This window comes from Artemia franciscana, chromosome 3, assembly GCF_032884065.1.
Source record: "Artemia franciscana chromosome 3, ASM3288406v1, whole genome shotgun sequence".
In the NCBI taxonomy this organism is placed as follows: domain Eukaryota; kingdom Metazoa; phylum Arthropoda; class Branchiopoda; order Anostraca; family Artemiidae; genus Artemia; species Artemia franciscana.
Genome location: NC_088865.1, coordinates 26,284,511 through 26,299,177, shown reverse-complemented (window position 1 = coordinate 26,299,177; position 14,667 = coordinate 26,284,511). Strand labels below are relative to the sequence as shown.

The 14,667-nt window shown below is 35.8% G+C and overlaps 1 protein-coding gene across 2 annotated transcripts in view; it reads left to right on the top strand.

The window, feature by feature from the left end:
* LOC136025087 (hypoxia up-regulated protein 1-like) overlaps positions 1-14,667 on the top strand; it is a 101,202-nt gene that overhangs the window by 54,130 nt on the left and 32,405 nt on the right. For both annotated transcript variants that reach the window (XM_065700804.1, XM_065700805.1), the window contains exons 3-5: positions 782-908; positions 8,520-8,774; positions 10,601-10,758. In XM_065700804.1, coding sequence (XP_065556876.1) covers positions 782-908; positions 8,520-8,774; positions 10,601-10,758 — 540 coding nt within the window. The remainder of the gene's footprint in view (positions 1-781; positions 909-8,519; positions 8,775-10,600; positions 10,759-14,667) is intronic.

Below are 14,667 nucleotides of genomic sequence, written 5' to 3'. Positions count from 1 at the left end.
ATCAATTTTTCAGAGTAGTTGCCATGAATTATCATAATACAAGGGAAAGTTCACACTTTACGACCTATAGGGGGGGGATGTAGGATGCTTGAGGCTTTGCCCAGAGACAGGATTTTTTTTTCTGCAATTTTGTCCTGTTTTTGATGCACTTGCATTATGGGAAATGCACATATTGCATATCATCAGTATTTTATTTTATTTTTTTAATGAAAGGAAATAGTGACTATAAGCTGGAACAAAAGTAAACATATATATATAAGGGGGTTGTTGGCTTTTCAGTCCTCACTTTTTGCACTGAAGTTGATTTTTATACAATGTTTCAAGAAAATATGCTTTGAAAGAGTAATGTTATAAAAACCTAATGTTTTTGTAGGTAGCCCCCTCATCTTTAAGATGGTTTCCGCTGGTTTTAAGTTTTAGCATTGCTGTTTGCATTCCTTAAAAAGAATATGTTTTTTTTTTATTTTTAGCCTCTCTATTGATTATCTTATAGTGAAAATTGTATTTGTCATCCAAAAATGACTCCAGTTGGAGAAAAAATCACTAATAACAAAAGCCTTCTGAATTTTACCTTTTTTTCAGGAATCTTTCTGAAATGTTTCTGTTGGAGTTTTTTGTGCTTTATTTCGCTTTTTTGTGTTTTAAAAGCAAAATAACATTTAAAGATTATAATTAGTTGAAAAAGTCCAACCAGGTAACCAATAAAAAACAAAAGACAGAAACCATCACTTGGGTGAGAAAAAACAACTTAAACTAGTTACTTATTTTTGCCATCTTTTAGAAATGGCGAGCGAACATTTGGAGAGGATGCTTTGACTGTAGGTGTCAGATTCCCAAAGAATTGCTATACACACCTAACTGATCTACTTGGAAAGACTGTTGATCATCCTTCAGTTAAGCGCTATCAGGTTAGTTTGCTTTCTTCTGTCAAGCTCAGCGTGTTGTGAACCTTAAATGACAGAGTAAATAATAAGTATCAACAAGTTAAGCTCCTTTTCTCTCGGGAAATTAAATGTTCTGAATTAAAATAAAATTTGTGGACTATGATGAAAAAGTTGAGAGTTATGGCTAATTGGAGAAAAATTCAAGACAGATAGTCTCACTGAGAGGGAAAGCTGGCATAAGGCTTTTTCAGAATTGTATAAAAATCATGTCATTTCATTTGTTGATAGATAGTCTGTCATCCATCCATTCTAGGGCAGAACTAAGGTAGATAGGCAGGGAATAAAGGTAATTCAAATATTTTGAGTTTTATGAGCCATTTGAAGGCCTCTCAAATGGCTCATAAAACTAAGGCTTAAAACTCATAAAAATGGCTCATAGGTGTCTTTTTTTATGGCACTTGGTATCTACCAAGTGATATCGCAAGTTCTGTCGGTCTGTCGGTTGGTCTGGCTGTCCTGGTTTTGCTAGTTTAGGCACTTCCAGATAAGCTAGAACGATGAAAGTTGGCATGCGTATCAGGGACCAGACCATATTAAATTAGAAAAAGTCATTTCCCCAATTCGACCATCTGGAGGGAGTGGGAGACGGTTAATTCGGAAAAATTAGAAGAAAATGAGTATTTTACGAACGGTTGATCGGATTTTGATGCAATTTGATATTTAGAAGGATAGCGTTTCTCAGAGTCTTATTTTAAATCCCGACCGGATCCGGTGACATTAGGGGGAGTTGGAGGAAGGAACCTAAAATCTTGGAAAACGCTTAGAGTTGAGGGATTGGGATGAAACTTGGTGGGGAAAATAAGCAAAAGTCCTAAATACGTGATTGACATAACCGGAACGGATCCGCTCTCTTTGAGGGAGCTGGGGGGTTAATTCGGAAAAATTAGAAAAAAATGAGGTATTTTTAACTTACAAAAGAGTGGCCGGATCTTAATGAAATTTTGAAATTGGGACCTAATGAAAATAAAGCAGCTACTGAAATTTTGTGTCATGAATTTGCAAAATTTACACATGTACAGAATGTACAGATTGGGATAGAAAAAAATAATTTCCTTGAGCCTGACCCAGTGTGCACGGGGGTTTGGTGGAGTGGGGAAAATAAAAATGTCTGGCATTACTAGGTATAAAGGCTGACGCCTATATACCTTTTTTATCTACCCCTTCATACTTTCTCAAGAAACCTGAGTCATGCTGCAATTTGTAACTTGTGTCCTAAAGAGGAAATTGAATTGTAAGCTGTAGACTATGTTCCCTTTTGTTCATTAGATTTTTTTTTCATAAATTTGAAAGCTAGAAAAGGATTTTATATCTTAAGAGAATATCAAAGATATAAAATCGTATTGTATAAAAAGATTTAAAACCTCAAAGAATATCAACATTGCAATGTTTTAATACACAGACATGGGGACCGAGGAGGATTTTCTTAAGAATAGTGATATATATCACACGGAGAAAATATTCTTTGATCTTCCTTAATAAGAACCTAGTAAAGAATTAATCAAGTTGTCAATAATTGCTTTGCTACAAAAAAGGTTGCATTTTTTTATTCAAAAATTATATTTTAATTTTAGTGTTATCAGTTTTACCAACCTTGTTTTGATTTAAAAATCAAAACACAAATTTGCGGTTGCTATGGACTTGAATCGGTTCTTTATTATAAAAAAAGGTGTCGACATTCCAGGGAATCAGGTTGCAGACACAAGATATGACAATTTCCTTTCAAATGAGTCCTTTGAAGCCCAACTCCTCCCGATGGTGTATCAGTGCCCCACTAGTGGTGACTAAAAAGAAAGAACAAGCCGAAGCAAAAGAATGAAAAAAAGGAGACAAATCACTGCCTCCCATCCAAAAAGTGATTTTCCAAGTTACTCAAGATGGGGACTGTAATCAGAGGCAACGCTCTATCGTTGCCTATTGTAGTAAAGACACAATAAGGCTTCAATGTATTATATATTTTTTTTATCCCTAGAGCCACTTTATATGGAAAAGGTGATCGCATAAACTTCAAAGCAGATTTATTCGATTTGAAATTTAAAGTTCTAGTCCCCTTTTTTTAAAATCGAAAGGGATTGGAGGGTGACTTGCCCCCCTCCCACGCCCTTTTTAACTCTCCTCGCTCCAAAGACGTCCGATCAGAATTTTGAGATAGCCATCTTGTTCAAAACAGTATAAAGGTCAAATAACTATGCCTCTGGAGATGATATGGTCCCCAACAACCCCTGGGTTAAGGGCTGTAAGTTAAGTAAGTTGCCCATTGTTTAATATAGAGTTTATTATTGGAAAAGGGAGGCACGTTTGCTCCCGGGTTTCCAAAAAGCCTTAGAGCTTTAAGCTGATGTTTTTAGGAAATGTCGGAGGGGGGGCGATGTTGAAAAAAATAAAACATGCTAAGTGCATGCTGGTTGTCAAAAGAGTGGATCAGTAATATCCCAGGGATGGCTGATGGTATTAAGTTGAAACTTTTAGTGAATGTTCACGGAGATGTTGAAATTGCTATTGGAGAACAACCAGTCCCCCTTGCTCTTTTTAAATCCACTCCCCCCAAACACTGATGGAATTTTTGAAATACGAATCTCATTCAAAATAGTTAAAAGATCGAAAAACTATGCTTCCAAGAATGCCATGCCCCCCCCCCCATAGCCTCGAGGCAAGAGTCGTAAATTACGCAATTTGCCTGTGACTTACATACAGGATTTATTATTGGGAAGGGGGAAAATGTTCGTTCCTGGGTGTGTCCAAAAGGGCTAAGGTATTAAGGTAAAAAGTTCAGGGAATGCTGAGGGGAGATATTGAAATAAATGAAAAGACACTATGTGCATCCTGGTTATCAAAAGGGCGTATATGCAACACCCTAGGAATGACTCAGTGTATTAACTTGAAATTTTCAGAGCCACTACTGCTATGATTACTTGTGACTGTGACAAGGACTACTTGCGACTTCGACTACGACTACTCGTGACTGCTTCGATTGCGACTGCGACTGTGATTGCAACTGCTTGCGACTGTGATCGAGGCTACTTGTGAAAAGGCTTCGAAAGGCCATAAGGCTCCAATTTATTATTTATTTATTATTTTTTCCTGAGCTACATCATTTGGAATGGATGTTCATAGAAACTTCGGAGGGGCTCATTTGATCAGAAATTGAAAGTTCTATACCCCTTTTAAGAGTCAAAAGTAATCGAAGGGCAACCAGCCTCCCTCCCATTCCCTTTTTAGCTTCCCTCCCCTCAAACACATCATCTCAAAATTTTTGAGATAGCCATTTTGTTCAATACAAATCAAGTTCAAGTTTCTTTTATTATCAATATATTTCCATTTATAAACAAAAATATCCCAAAGAGCTCAATGGCCCGTGGCTCAGTGACCCCCCCCCCCCCCCTCACACGGTCCCTGGGGCAAAGGAGTGTATGTTATGCAAGTTGTCCAATGTTTACATTTTTTTTTTTTTTTTTTTTTTTTTTTTTTTTTTTTTTTTTTTTTTTTTTTTTTTTTTTTTTTTGAAAGAGAGATGGGTACGTGATTCTGGGTCTCCAATTACGGCATTAAAGTAAAACTTTCAGGAAATTTTGTGGGGAATGTAGAACAAAATACTGGCACACTAAGAGTATACTCCGTTTCAAAAGGGCATATGAGTAATCTCAGGAACGACCAAGGATATTAAGTTCAAACTTCCCGAGCATGGTGAGTGTAATATTGAAAATTGATTGGAGAGTAATCAGCCCCCCTCTCCTCGTCCTCTTAAGATTCCCCCTCAACACTGGTCTAGATATTTGAGATAGCTATTTTTCCACGACTGTCAAAAGGTCCAATAATTATGCCATCAGTAATCACATGATTCCCCAGAGCCCTCAGAGCAAGAGCTATAAATTATGCAATTTGTCTTGGTTTACATATAGAATTTGAAGGGGGAGCTTTTGACTCTGGGTGAATTCTAAAGGCTAAGGGTATGGAGGTCCAATTTCTGGGAATATTGAGGGGGTTGTACTAAACCAAAGCGCACTATGGACATCCATGTTACCAGAGGGACGCATCTGCAGTAAATAAGGAACGTGTAAGGGTATTAAGTTCAAAATTTCAGGTCATGTTGAGGAGGATGTTGGAAAGGGATCATAGAGCACAGGCACGTACACAGGAATCTTTCGGGGGGGGGGGGGCAAAACCTTCGAAACAGCAGATATAAAGTAGCACTTTTTTATTTAGTAATGCAAAAAGCACGTGTATCGGAAAATACAGATTAACTTTAATTTGTAGTATTGTAGCGGATGGGGGGGGGGGAAGAAGACTGAAGCCACAAAGTACGTTTTAGGCTCAGGTTGTGTTCTTAGCGATTTAGAACCAGTGATTAATCTATTATATCCCACTGAAAGGGAAATTTTAGGGTTAACAATGCAATATGGGTGCTGTGGGGGTAGTTCTTTTATTGCAAATACGTAGATTTAATGAAAAATGATAGTTTCCAAAATTGATACATTAAAAGCTGTACTTTATCCTGAAAAGGGGGGATAAACGCCCTAATATCAAGGATAATTTTATTTTGCTGTGGAAAGCATTACTTCAAATAGGGTAAAAAGTTAGACAGAAAATGGGTTAATAATTGGGCAGTGACTTGACCAGATAATTGCATGCTGTAAAATCCCCAGAAAAAGGCTTCACACATGTATCTAGATTCTTAATAAATGTCCTACTTTTGCGAGAAATCCCAAGAAACCATGGGGAAATTAAACATTTCACAAAATTTCGGGGGGGCGAAGGCCCCCCCCCCCTCCTGCGTACGTGCCAGATAGAGGAACTTGTTTTCCTCTCATGACCGATATAGCTGTCCTCCCCCAAACTTATTTGATAATTTTGAGGTAGCAATTTTTTTTAAAATAGTCTAAAGGTCAAGCAACTATGCCTCTAGGGATGACATGAACCCCCCCCCCTTCAGTCCCTGGGATAAAAGCTCTGTGTTATGCAAGGTGCCTATTGTTCACATATAAGGTTGGTTTTTGGGAAAGGGCGGTATGTTTGATCCTGGGTGTCCAAAGAGACTTGGGAATTAAGAGGAAAAATTAAGGAAATTTTGGGGGGTTATCAAACAAAAACACACAAACTGCACGCTGGTTGTCAAAAGGGTGTATCATCGATGTCTCAGGAACAGTTAAGGGTATTAAGTTGAAACTTTCAGGGCATATTGAGGGGAATGGAGAAAAGTGATGGAAGGGCAACCCAACCCCCTCGCCTTACCCTCATAGTCCTTAGGGAAAGGGTTCTAAATTATGCCATTTGCCCATTGTTTCAATATAAGATATATTTTAAGAAAGGGCGGACTATTTAATCCCGGTGGGTCTGAAAAGGCTAAGGGTATTAAGGTGAAACTTCAGGGAATATTGAACTAAATCAAAGACGCTATGTTCATCCAGGTTATAAAAATGACGTATCTGCAATATGTTAAGAATGGCTAAGGTTATTAACTTGGAACTGTCTGGGTTAGTACTACAAATACTACTGCAACTCCCAATTCGACTACTTGCGACTGCAGTTACTTGGAACTGTGACTGCGGCTGCAATGGGGATTACTTGCTATTGCGACTGTGACTAATTGCGACTGTTTGTGACTGCGTCTACTTAAGACTATGACTACTTGCGACTGCGATACTACTTGCTACTGCGATTGCTAACGACTGCAACTGCAACTACTTGTGATTGCGTTTACTATTTCTACACCTATTATGACTGTGACTGTTACTGCTGCTACTATTAGGCTACTACTGTTGAACTAAATCAAAAAACCTTAAGTGCATCCACGTTGTCTGAAGGTACCATCTGCAATGTCTTAGGTGTGGCAAATGTTTTTAAGTTGAAAATTTCAGGGAATATTGAGGAGGATGTGGAACTAAATCAAAAGACTTACGTGCGTCCAGGTGCTCAAAATGCAGCATTTGTAGTATCTCAGGAACTGCTAAGGGTATTAATTAGAAAATGTTTGAGGATGTTGAGTGGTTTGCTGCACTAAATTAAATGACACGAAAGGCATCCAGGTTGTCAAAGAAACGTATATTGGCGAATCTATGTTGATCTCAAGAATGGCTTCTGATATTAAGTTGAAATTTTGAGGTTACAAAACAGCATATCTTCAAAATTTCGAGAACAGTTAAGGCTTATTGAGTTAAAACTTTGAGATCATGTTGATGGGGATGTTGAACTTAGAGACACTATTGGCATCCCAGTTGTCAAAAGAGCATATATGCAATATCTCAGGATATGCGAAGATTTTTAAGTTGCAACTTTCAAGAAATATCAATTGGGATGTTGAAATAAACTAAAGACATGCATAAAATTAATAGTATGTCTGCAATATATTAGGAGAAGTTAAGGTCATTGAGTCGAAACTTTCAGAAAATGTTGATGGGGATGATGAACTTAATCAAAAGACGCTGTATGCATTCCAATTGTCAAAAGGGCACACCTGCAATCTCTTAGGAACGGCTAATGGTGCTTAGTTGATACTTTCAAGGAAAATTGAAGAGGAGGTTGAGCTAAAAGTTGAACAAAAGATAGTGTGTGTATCCAGGGTGTCATATAGTGTGTGCAATATCTCAGAATCTAGAAGGGTATTAAATCAAAATTTCTAGGTAGTTTTGAGGCGAATATTCAAATAATAAAATATGCCGTTTATATCTAGGTTGTCAAAAGGGCGCATGTGAAATATTTTAAGAACGGCTAGGGTAGGTTATTAAGTTTGAGCGTACAGGGAATTTGGAGAGGGACGTTGAAACCCAATTAAAACACGTTATGTGCATCCAGGTTGTAAGAATGGCAACTTTCACACGATTTTAACTTTCTCCCGGGAGGATTTTCTCAATCATATTATATATAAATTAATGTTGAATCTTAGTTCAAGAACCGTTCCAAACCTCAATTTCAGATTGAACGAAATTTATACAATAATTATGCTGAATGTAATCAGAGGGAATGCTCATATCCCCTCCTGCAACTTAAAAATCTAAATTACTATCCGGTATTTAAATCCTTAAGTCGAAAACCTGAAAACTGGAGAAACATTCATTATATTAACCAATAATAAAACTTGGCAATAAAGAACCAACGGAAATTAATAAAACAAAAACTTTCCAAAAACAGAAGCTTTTAAAGAAAAGTAAAGAACCTCATTAAAACTAAAGATGAGCGGAAATAACTTTCAAAGAATAATTAAAGCCCAAAACAAACAGAAATTACTGCACACGAGAGTTTGGCTACTGCTCTTCTCCTAACTGGAAATCTTCTAAAGTCTTTTCTCATTCTTCCGCAGTAGACAGTTTTTTTTAAATTATGCTTACAAATTTTCGGTTACTATAGACTAGGGTTCGTGCTTCACTAGGTTGCCCCTAGGAAGGCACCCTTGATCTACTGATATGAAAACGATAATTTAAAGCTACATTTTAGTTGGTATGGGTTTAGTTGTTTTCCCTTTTGCTTTTCAAATTTGACTCAGTTTTATAATTTTAAGCTATAGTCTACTTTTCAAATAAACTTCAGAAGGAGAATAAATTTAATTTTTTGTTGAAATTACTGTATTGATTTTTGTCTCTTAAGGAAATGTTTCCATATCACGAGATCGTACCTCATGCAGAACGCCAAACTGTGATGTTCAAACACGAATCCGGAGAATTGTTTACAGTAGAGGAATTAGTCGGCCAAATTCTTGCCAAAGCTCGTGACTATGCAGAAATGTTTTCTCAGCAAGTACCAATTAGAGAAGCAGTTATTACTGTTCCGCCGTACTTCGATCAAGCTGAAAGAAGAGCTATGATGAAGGCTGCTGCCATTGGTGAACTCAAAGTGCTTCAGGTGTGTAAAAATTTTTTGCTGTATCTGTGACATTTGTGTTTATTGCTGAGACGTTATTGTCAACTTTTGGCATTATTCTTTAGGAGGTTTTGTTTAAGAATGTGGCTATATAGAAATATAAGAATTATAGTGGCATTACCAGGATTCTTGCTTGGAATTTTTTCATGTCCAGATGATTTTGTTTCAGCTTTACGTGCCCCGTTGGGGAATCTAATAAACCGTTTCGGGAAAGGGGTATTGTTTTGTCAGGCATAGTTTTTGCTCCTGTTAAAACCAAGACAATTGTTTTCTTTACTCAACTAACACTAGTGATTTTAATATTGTTAGTTGCTGCTGAATTTAAAATTAGCTTCGATTTTGTAAACCTATGCATGCTAGTTTCTTACTTAGGAATCTCCTGAAACTGAAAAAAAACACAAACCATATACTTTCCAAATATGAGGACATTAAGTTGAGGAGAAAGAGGCAAATAAATCCACAAAAAAAAAATATTGTTTACTATATTTCTATAAATATAGTAAACAATATTGAAAGACAAAAAAATAATGACCGTAGTCTAATTACTATTGTACCAATTTTAAGATCAATCAAACTAATCCTCAAAATCGTACTGAAAAAAAAAACAATTCATTTTTTGACAACACTTTAAATTCAATTAAAACAGAACTTTTTCAAATTGTCTTGCCTAACGAATTTCATAACTTGGCCCTTCTATCAAACAAAGAAAATCCTGACGTAACTAAATTGTTAACATCTTATTCATTGACCTTGTACAATGGAACATCACTAACAAGCATGAATAACCCTGAATAAGGAGTGGGCTTACCTACACCGCAATGATACATGAAAACACCAGTAAAATGGTTGTGGGGACCAGCCCAAGAAGTATTTTCAACTTAACGCAAGCCTCACGACTCGACTTGAAAGGGGTAAATATTAGCTATTATTCTAATAACATTGAATTGAATTTATTTATAACCCGTTGTAATACACATGAAAAACGGAGTATAATGTGAAAAAAGGAAAAGAGGAAAAAGCAAATGACCTAAAAAACTAAACAACACTTCATCTTACTTAAAAACAATTAAAACATACCTTAATTTAAAATACCTACCATTCTTTTCAAAAAAACATAAGAGACCGGGTAAAGGATTGAGGAGAAAGTCCGTATTGAACTACCACAAGTCCGTCAAAACATATTGAAATGCAATACAAAATATATGGGTAGACTGAACTAAAATATAATATGTGGATTATATTCTTCAGTATGTGGAAAATATTCTTTGAAGAAAAAAAGTTTGAAGTTTTTGAAGCATGCTTGTATTTCTAGCTAAAATAGTAGTAACTTTCTCAGTATGTTCCGCAAGTGATAGTGTTTCATCTACAATAACACCAGACGTTTAACTCTCTCTGTATCGACTGACCACCAGCTACTCCTGAAAATATCTATGGATAACAATTTCCGGACAACCAAAAACGAATAAATTAGACTTATTGTAGTTGATAGCGATCTTGTTAGAACCCGTCTAAATAGATATGCTCGGGGGAAAAATTTGCCTTAATGAAAAGATGAAGGAAAATCAATTCCCTAAATGTAAAATAAAACAGAGTCCAAAATAAGCCCTTGTGGCACATCATATCCAATGGACAGTGCTTAAGATGCTAAACCAGACATCTTTGCCCTTTGTGAAGGCCCAGAAAAGAAACTAACAATCAAACTAAAAAATCTTTTACTGCTTAATTATTACAGCTCGTCTATATTTCTTCGCATTATTATTTCATTAGTTGTGTTTTATTTTTTTTTATTTTTTTAATTATTTTTATAGCTAGTAAACACAAATGCAGCAATTGGCCTAAACTTTGGCATATTCAGAAGCAAAGAGTGGAACGACACTGCCAGATACTTTTTGTTCTACGATATGGGGGCTTCTAGTACAGTTGCAACTGTTATCGCTTATCAGACAGCAAAAACAAAAGAAAGAGGGTGAGGTTTCAATATTATCTATTTTATTTAAGATGTTTCACCAGCTTTTCATGTGCACTTTTCCCCTTGAATTAAGTTTAAAGTAAATACGATAGTAGATGAGAAGTCTGAGGAAAGGGGTGAAAGAAATTGTTGGTCCAAATTGAATGAAGAAATATGATACCAACGACCATATCCATATAGTACATCTCACTGATTCTTGTAAGTAGCTAAGTTGCCATTTATCGTCCGTAAACAATATTAAAAACTGTGTGGCTCTGAAAACCTTGAAAGGATTGCCCTGAAGTAAACTTGTGTGCTGGAATTTTTTTGGGAGTAGGGGTAAATTAAAAAGTACTCAGAAATTAGATGAGAAACTATATCATGAGAAGAGGATAAGACAGAAAAAAATTACCTTGAGGGGAAAGGGCAGGTATGAAAAAGGTTCCAAGGTTGCCACTAATAGAATCTGACAGAATTTTAAAATCTCCAACAAATTTACTAGACCATGAAAACAGCCAAGTAGCATTGCTGCTATGCTACCCCATTTTTTGCACGGTGGTAAGGGGGCTTCTAGACCGTGTTCTCTGCCTAGGTGTCTGCCTTGAAGTGAGACGAGTTTCCTATCTACTAGAGTCTAAGCACAAATGGTATGGAAAGTTGAAGAGGACTGGGGATGGTAGATTCTAATACTACAAAGTGATTTTTAGCTTTAAGCCGCTTGAGACTCTATTGTTAGTAATTCAGTTGATATGTGGCTCTTTTACGGACGAAGTAGTTTATATCAAGGAACATTATTGGGAAGGTTGAGGCAGATAAATAGAATGATTGACATAATAACCCCTTTTCTATTATAGATTAATAGGCCCCTTTTTCTGTTGGGGAGGGGTAGAACGCCTCCTTTTGGATCAATTTATGGGGGTGAATACGAGGGACAGTACAATATGTGGACATTCATCAAAACCAAAAGAAAAATTAATTTCATTGAAATGTAAAACATGCTGAACAAGACTTTTCTCATAAGAGTAAAAGCTGACGTTCAAACTTAAAATACATAGAAACCACGTACATACTACAGGTAATGATTATAGCACGGATAGATTGCTCTAAATATTAGCAACTCACCCAAAAATCTCTTGTTCTTCACATTGGTAGATCTGGTGATGCTGCCCCTCCCCCGACCCATTTCCTCAATGCAGTTTCCTTTTTTGCAGTGGTTTCTTAAATTCATACGAATGCGTTGAGAAAAAAATAATATTGAATATAATTCTCATCAAAATACAAGTCTGCACATCTCTCGAGAAAGGAAAAAAGTCATCTAAATTCTAGGCAACCGTTCCCTTTCCCTTTAAAAAAATATGAACCTGGCACTGGCTCTTTATGCTTTATTTTAGCCCGGAATAATTTGGCTTTTTTGTTTTTGTTTTCTTCTTTGGTGATTGTATTGGGGCAGATATTCTCGAAAATTTAAGGAGGCTGCCAACGAGTCTTTCCATTTCCTCTGGACTTTTTAAATAGCAAAAGAAAGCATAATTGAAAAAACAAAGAAGAAAAAAATCTTTCTTAAAAGAAAGCTTACTAAGAAAAAAAAAGAAAAACAAATAAATAAATGACCGTAAATTGCCAGTCTAATTGACATATACTGATATTCATTCCTTTAAAGTTTTGATAAATTTTTTTTATGAAAGTAAGAAAAGTGAAAAAAATTTCAAACATATTTTGATTTCAGTACAGCGCAAATTGTGTTCTGGTCTTGAGAAGGCATGGGGGTTAATCAGCCCTACTCATTTTAGTTTTTGCTTATTATGAATTTAACTTGGCTATTTATTGTAATTTGTGTTTGTTTTGAGTTTCATTTATTTATTGATAGTGATTTGGTAGTTTGAATTAAAATGGAATAGTTGTGTTGAGGTTCTTTCAGGTTCAGCACTCTCAGTTCTTCCATTATAATGGAAAATTTTCCAATATATTTGATAGTTGGTAAATATATTGGATAGTACGTCGGGAGAGTGGCAAATATATTGAAAAGTTGGACTTATACTGAAAAAAAAGGATTTAAATGTGTTTTATGCTTGTACATATGTCGGTACCCCATCTAAATGTTTGTGAGCATAGGAATATTACTATTTATAGTCTTTTATTATTTTGCCTATTTTTTATTTGCCTATGCGGGTGCCTTTACACTTGGAGGATTAATTGACATTATTTTTGCTCATTTTTGGCTGAATGAAGCTCTTAACTTTTTTTTGAAAAATTGTTTTGTGGGAAAAGTTTTTAATTAATTTCTATTTGTTTTTTATTGACATAGTTTTTTTCATGGAAAAAATAATGTTTTATATCTTTTCATTATATTTTTCTATAAGAATCCACAGTATTGGTGTTGGCTATTTGTATGTTGGAGAAACTTTTTCAACAATTTTTAATCCTGACAAACAGTATTTTTTAATTTGATTTTATAGCTTCTGAAGTTAACAAATAATAAATCTTTATATCACTCCCAAAAGATTCTATCTATGCTCTCGATTTATTGCTGAGGTGTCCTATTGGCAACAGTAAACACAAAGTTTTTTTTTATTTATTTTAAACAAAACATTTAGTTTTAAAGCATAATGGGCCAATTGTATAATGGAGGGGGGTGTTGACAAGACTATTATCCCTAAACACTTAGTTGCTGGACCGTTCTACTATGCTGAACAAAATTACTGTCTCAAAGTTCTGACTGGTTATGTTTGGAGAAGGAAGGGCTGTTTGCCCTCCAATCTCTTGTTACTCTTAAAAAGGACACCAGAACTTTTAATTGTGAATTGAATTAGCTCCTTTTAATGTTTCACTGATATTTCTAGCTATTATAAAGTGGTGCTGCCTATGATATTACTTATACGAACTTTTAGAAACCTGCATGCATACAGTTTTTCCTTTAATTGAAACTCTTAAATGTTCGCTAACAGTTTCGTCTTAATACCTTTAGACTTATTAGTTACATCAACTGTAATGGTAGCATTAAAAGTATACATCCAGTGCATTCTGGCTAGTTCAAAATCCCTCACAACTTTCTCTTGAAGGTCTGACTCAATAGTATAAGTTGTTCTTCGGATATTGCTTTTTCACCTGTTTGAAACTCAACATGCTCATAGTCTGTATTGATTTAGTTCAACATCCGCCTAAATATTCCTTAAAAGCTTCAGCTTAATATCCTTAGCTCGCACAGTAACAATGGCGGTAGCAGCATTTGTAGCAATATGCGCATTGTACATTTGGTTTCTTCAACATCCCCATCAGCGTGTAAAACACACGCTGAAAGTTTCAGCTTGATACATACCATCAACCATCCTGAAACATTTCTGATGCGTCCACTTGACAAGTTGTGTGGGCATAGTGAGTCACTATTTAGTTTCATACCGTTTCTATATATCCCAAATTTATCGCCTTAATAACCTTAGTTTAGATAGTAGTAGTAGTTGCTGCGGAATTAATTGTAGTAGTCTAAGCTTTAGTGGCAATAGCCCCTTCAATTTCCAATCGAATGATCCTTTTTCGAAGGTTCTACAACAGCAAATGGCCATATCAAACTTTCTATAATTTCTATTGTAGAAATTATTGTATTTAGGGAAAATACGAGGTGTGGTGTCTACCCTTTGATTACTCCGAATCTTAAAAAGTGCGCAATAACTTTTGATTACCAATCCAATGAATCCCCACCGAAGTTTATACGATCACCCTTTTTAAATAAACCTTATATGCTCCTAGGGCATAACTTACAACCCTTGCCCTGAGGGTTGTGGGGGGTTGTTATCCTCAAAGACATAGTTTCTGGATCTTTCAACTACGTTGAACAAAATGGCTATCTCAAAATTTTTATTGGATGTGTTTGCGGAAATGCAGGGCATTGGAGGGTTGTTAGTTGCCCTCGAATCACTTTCGACTATTAAA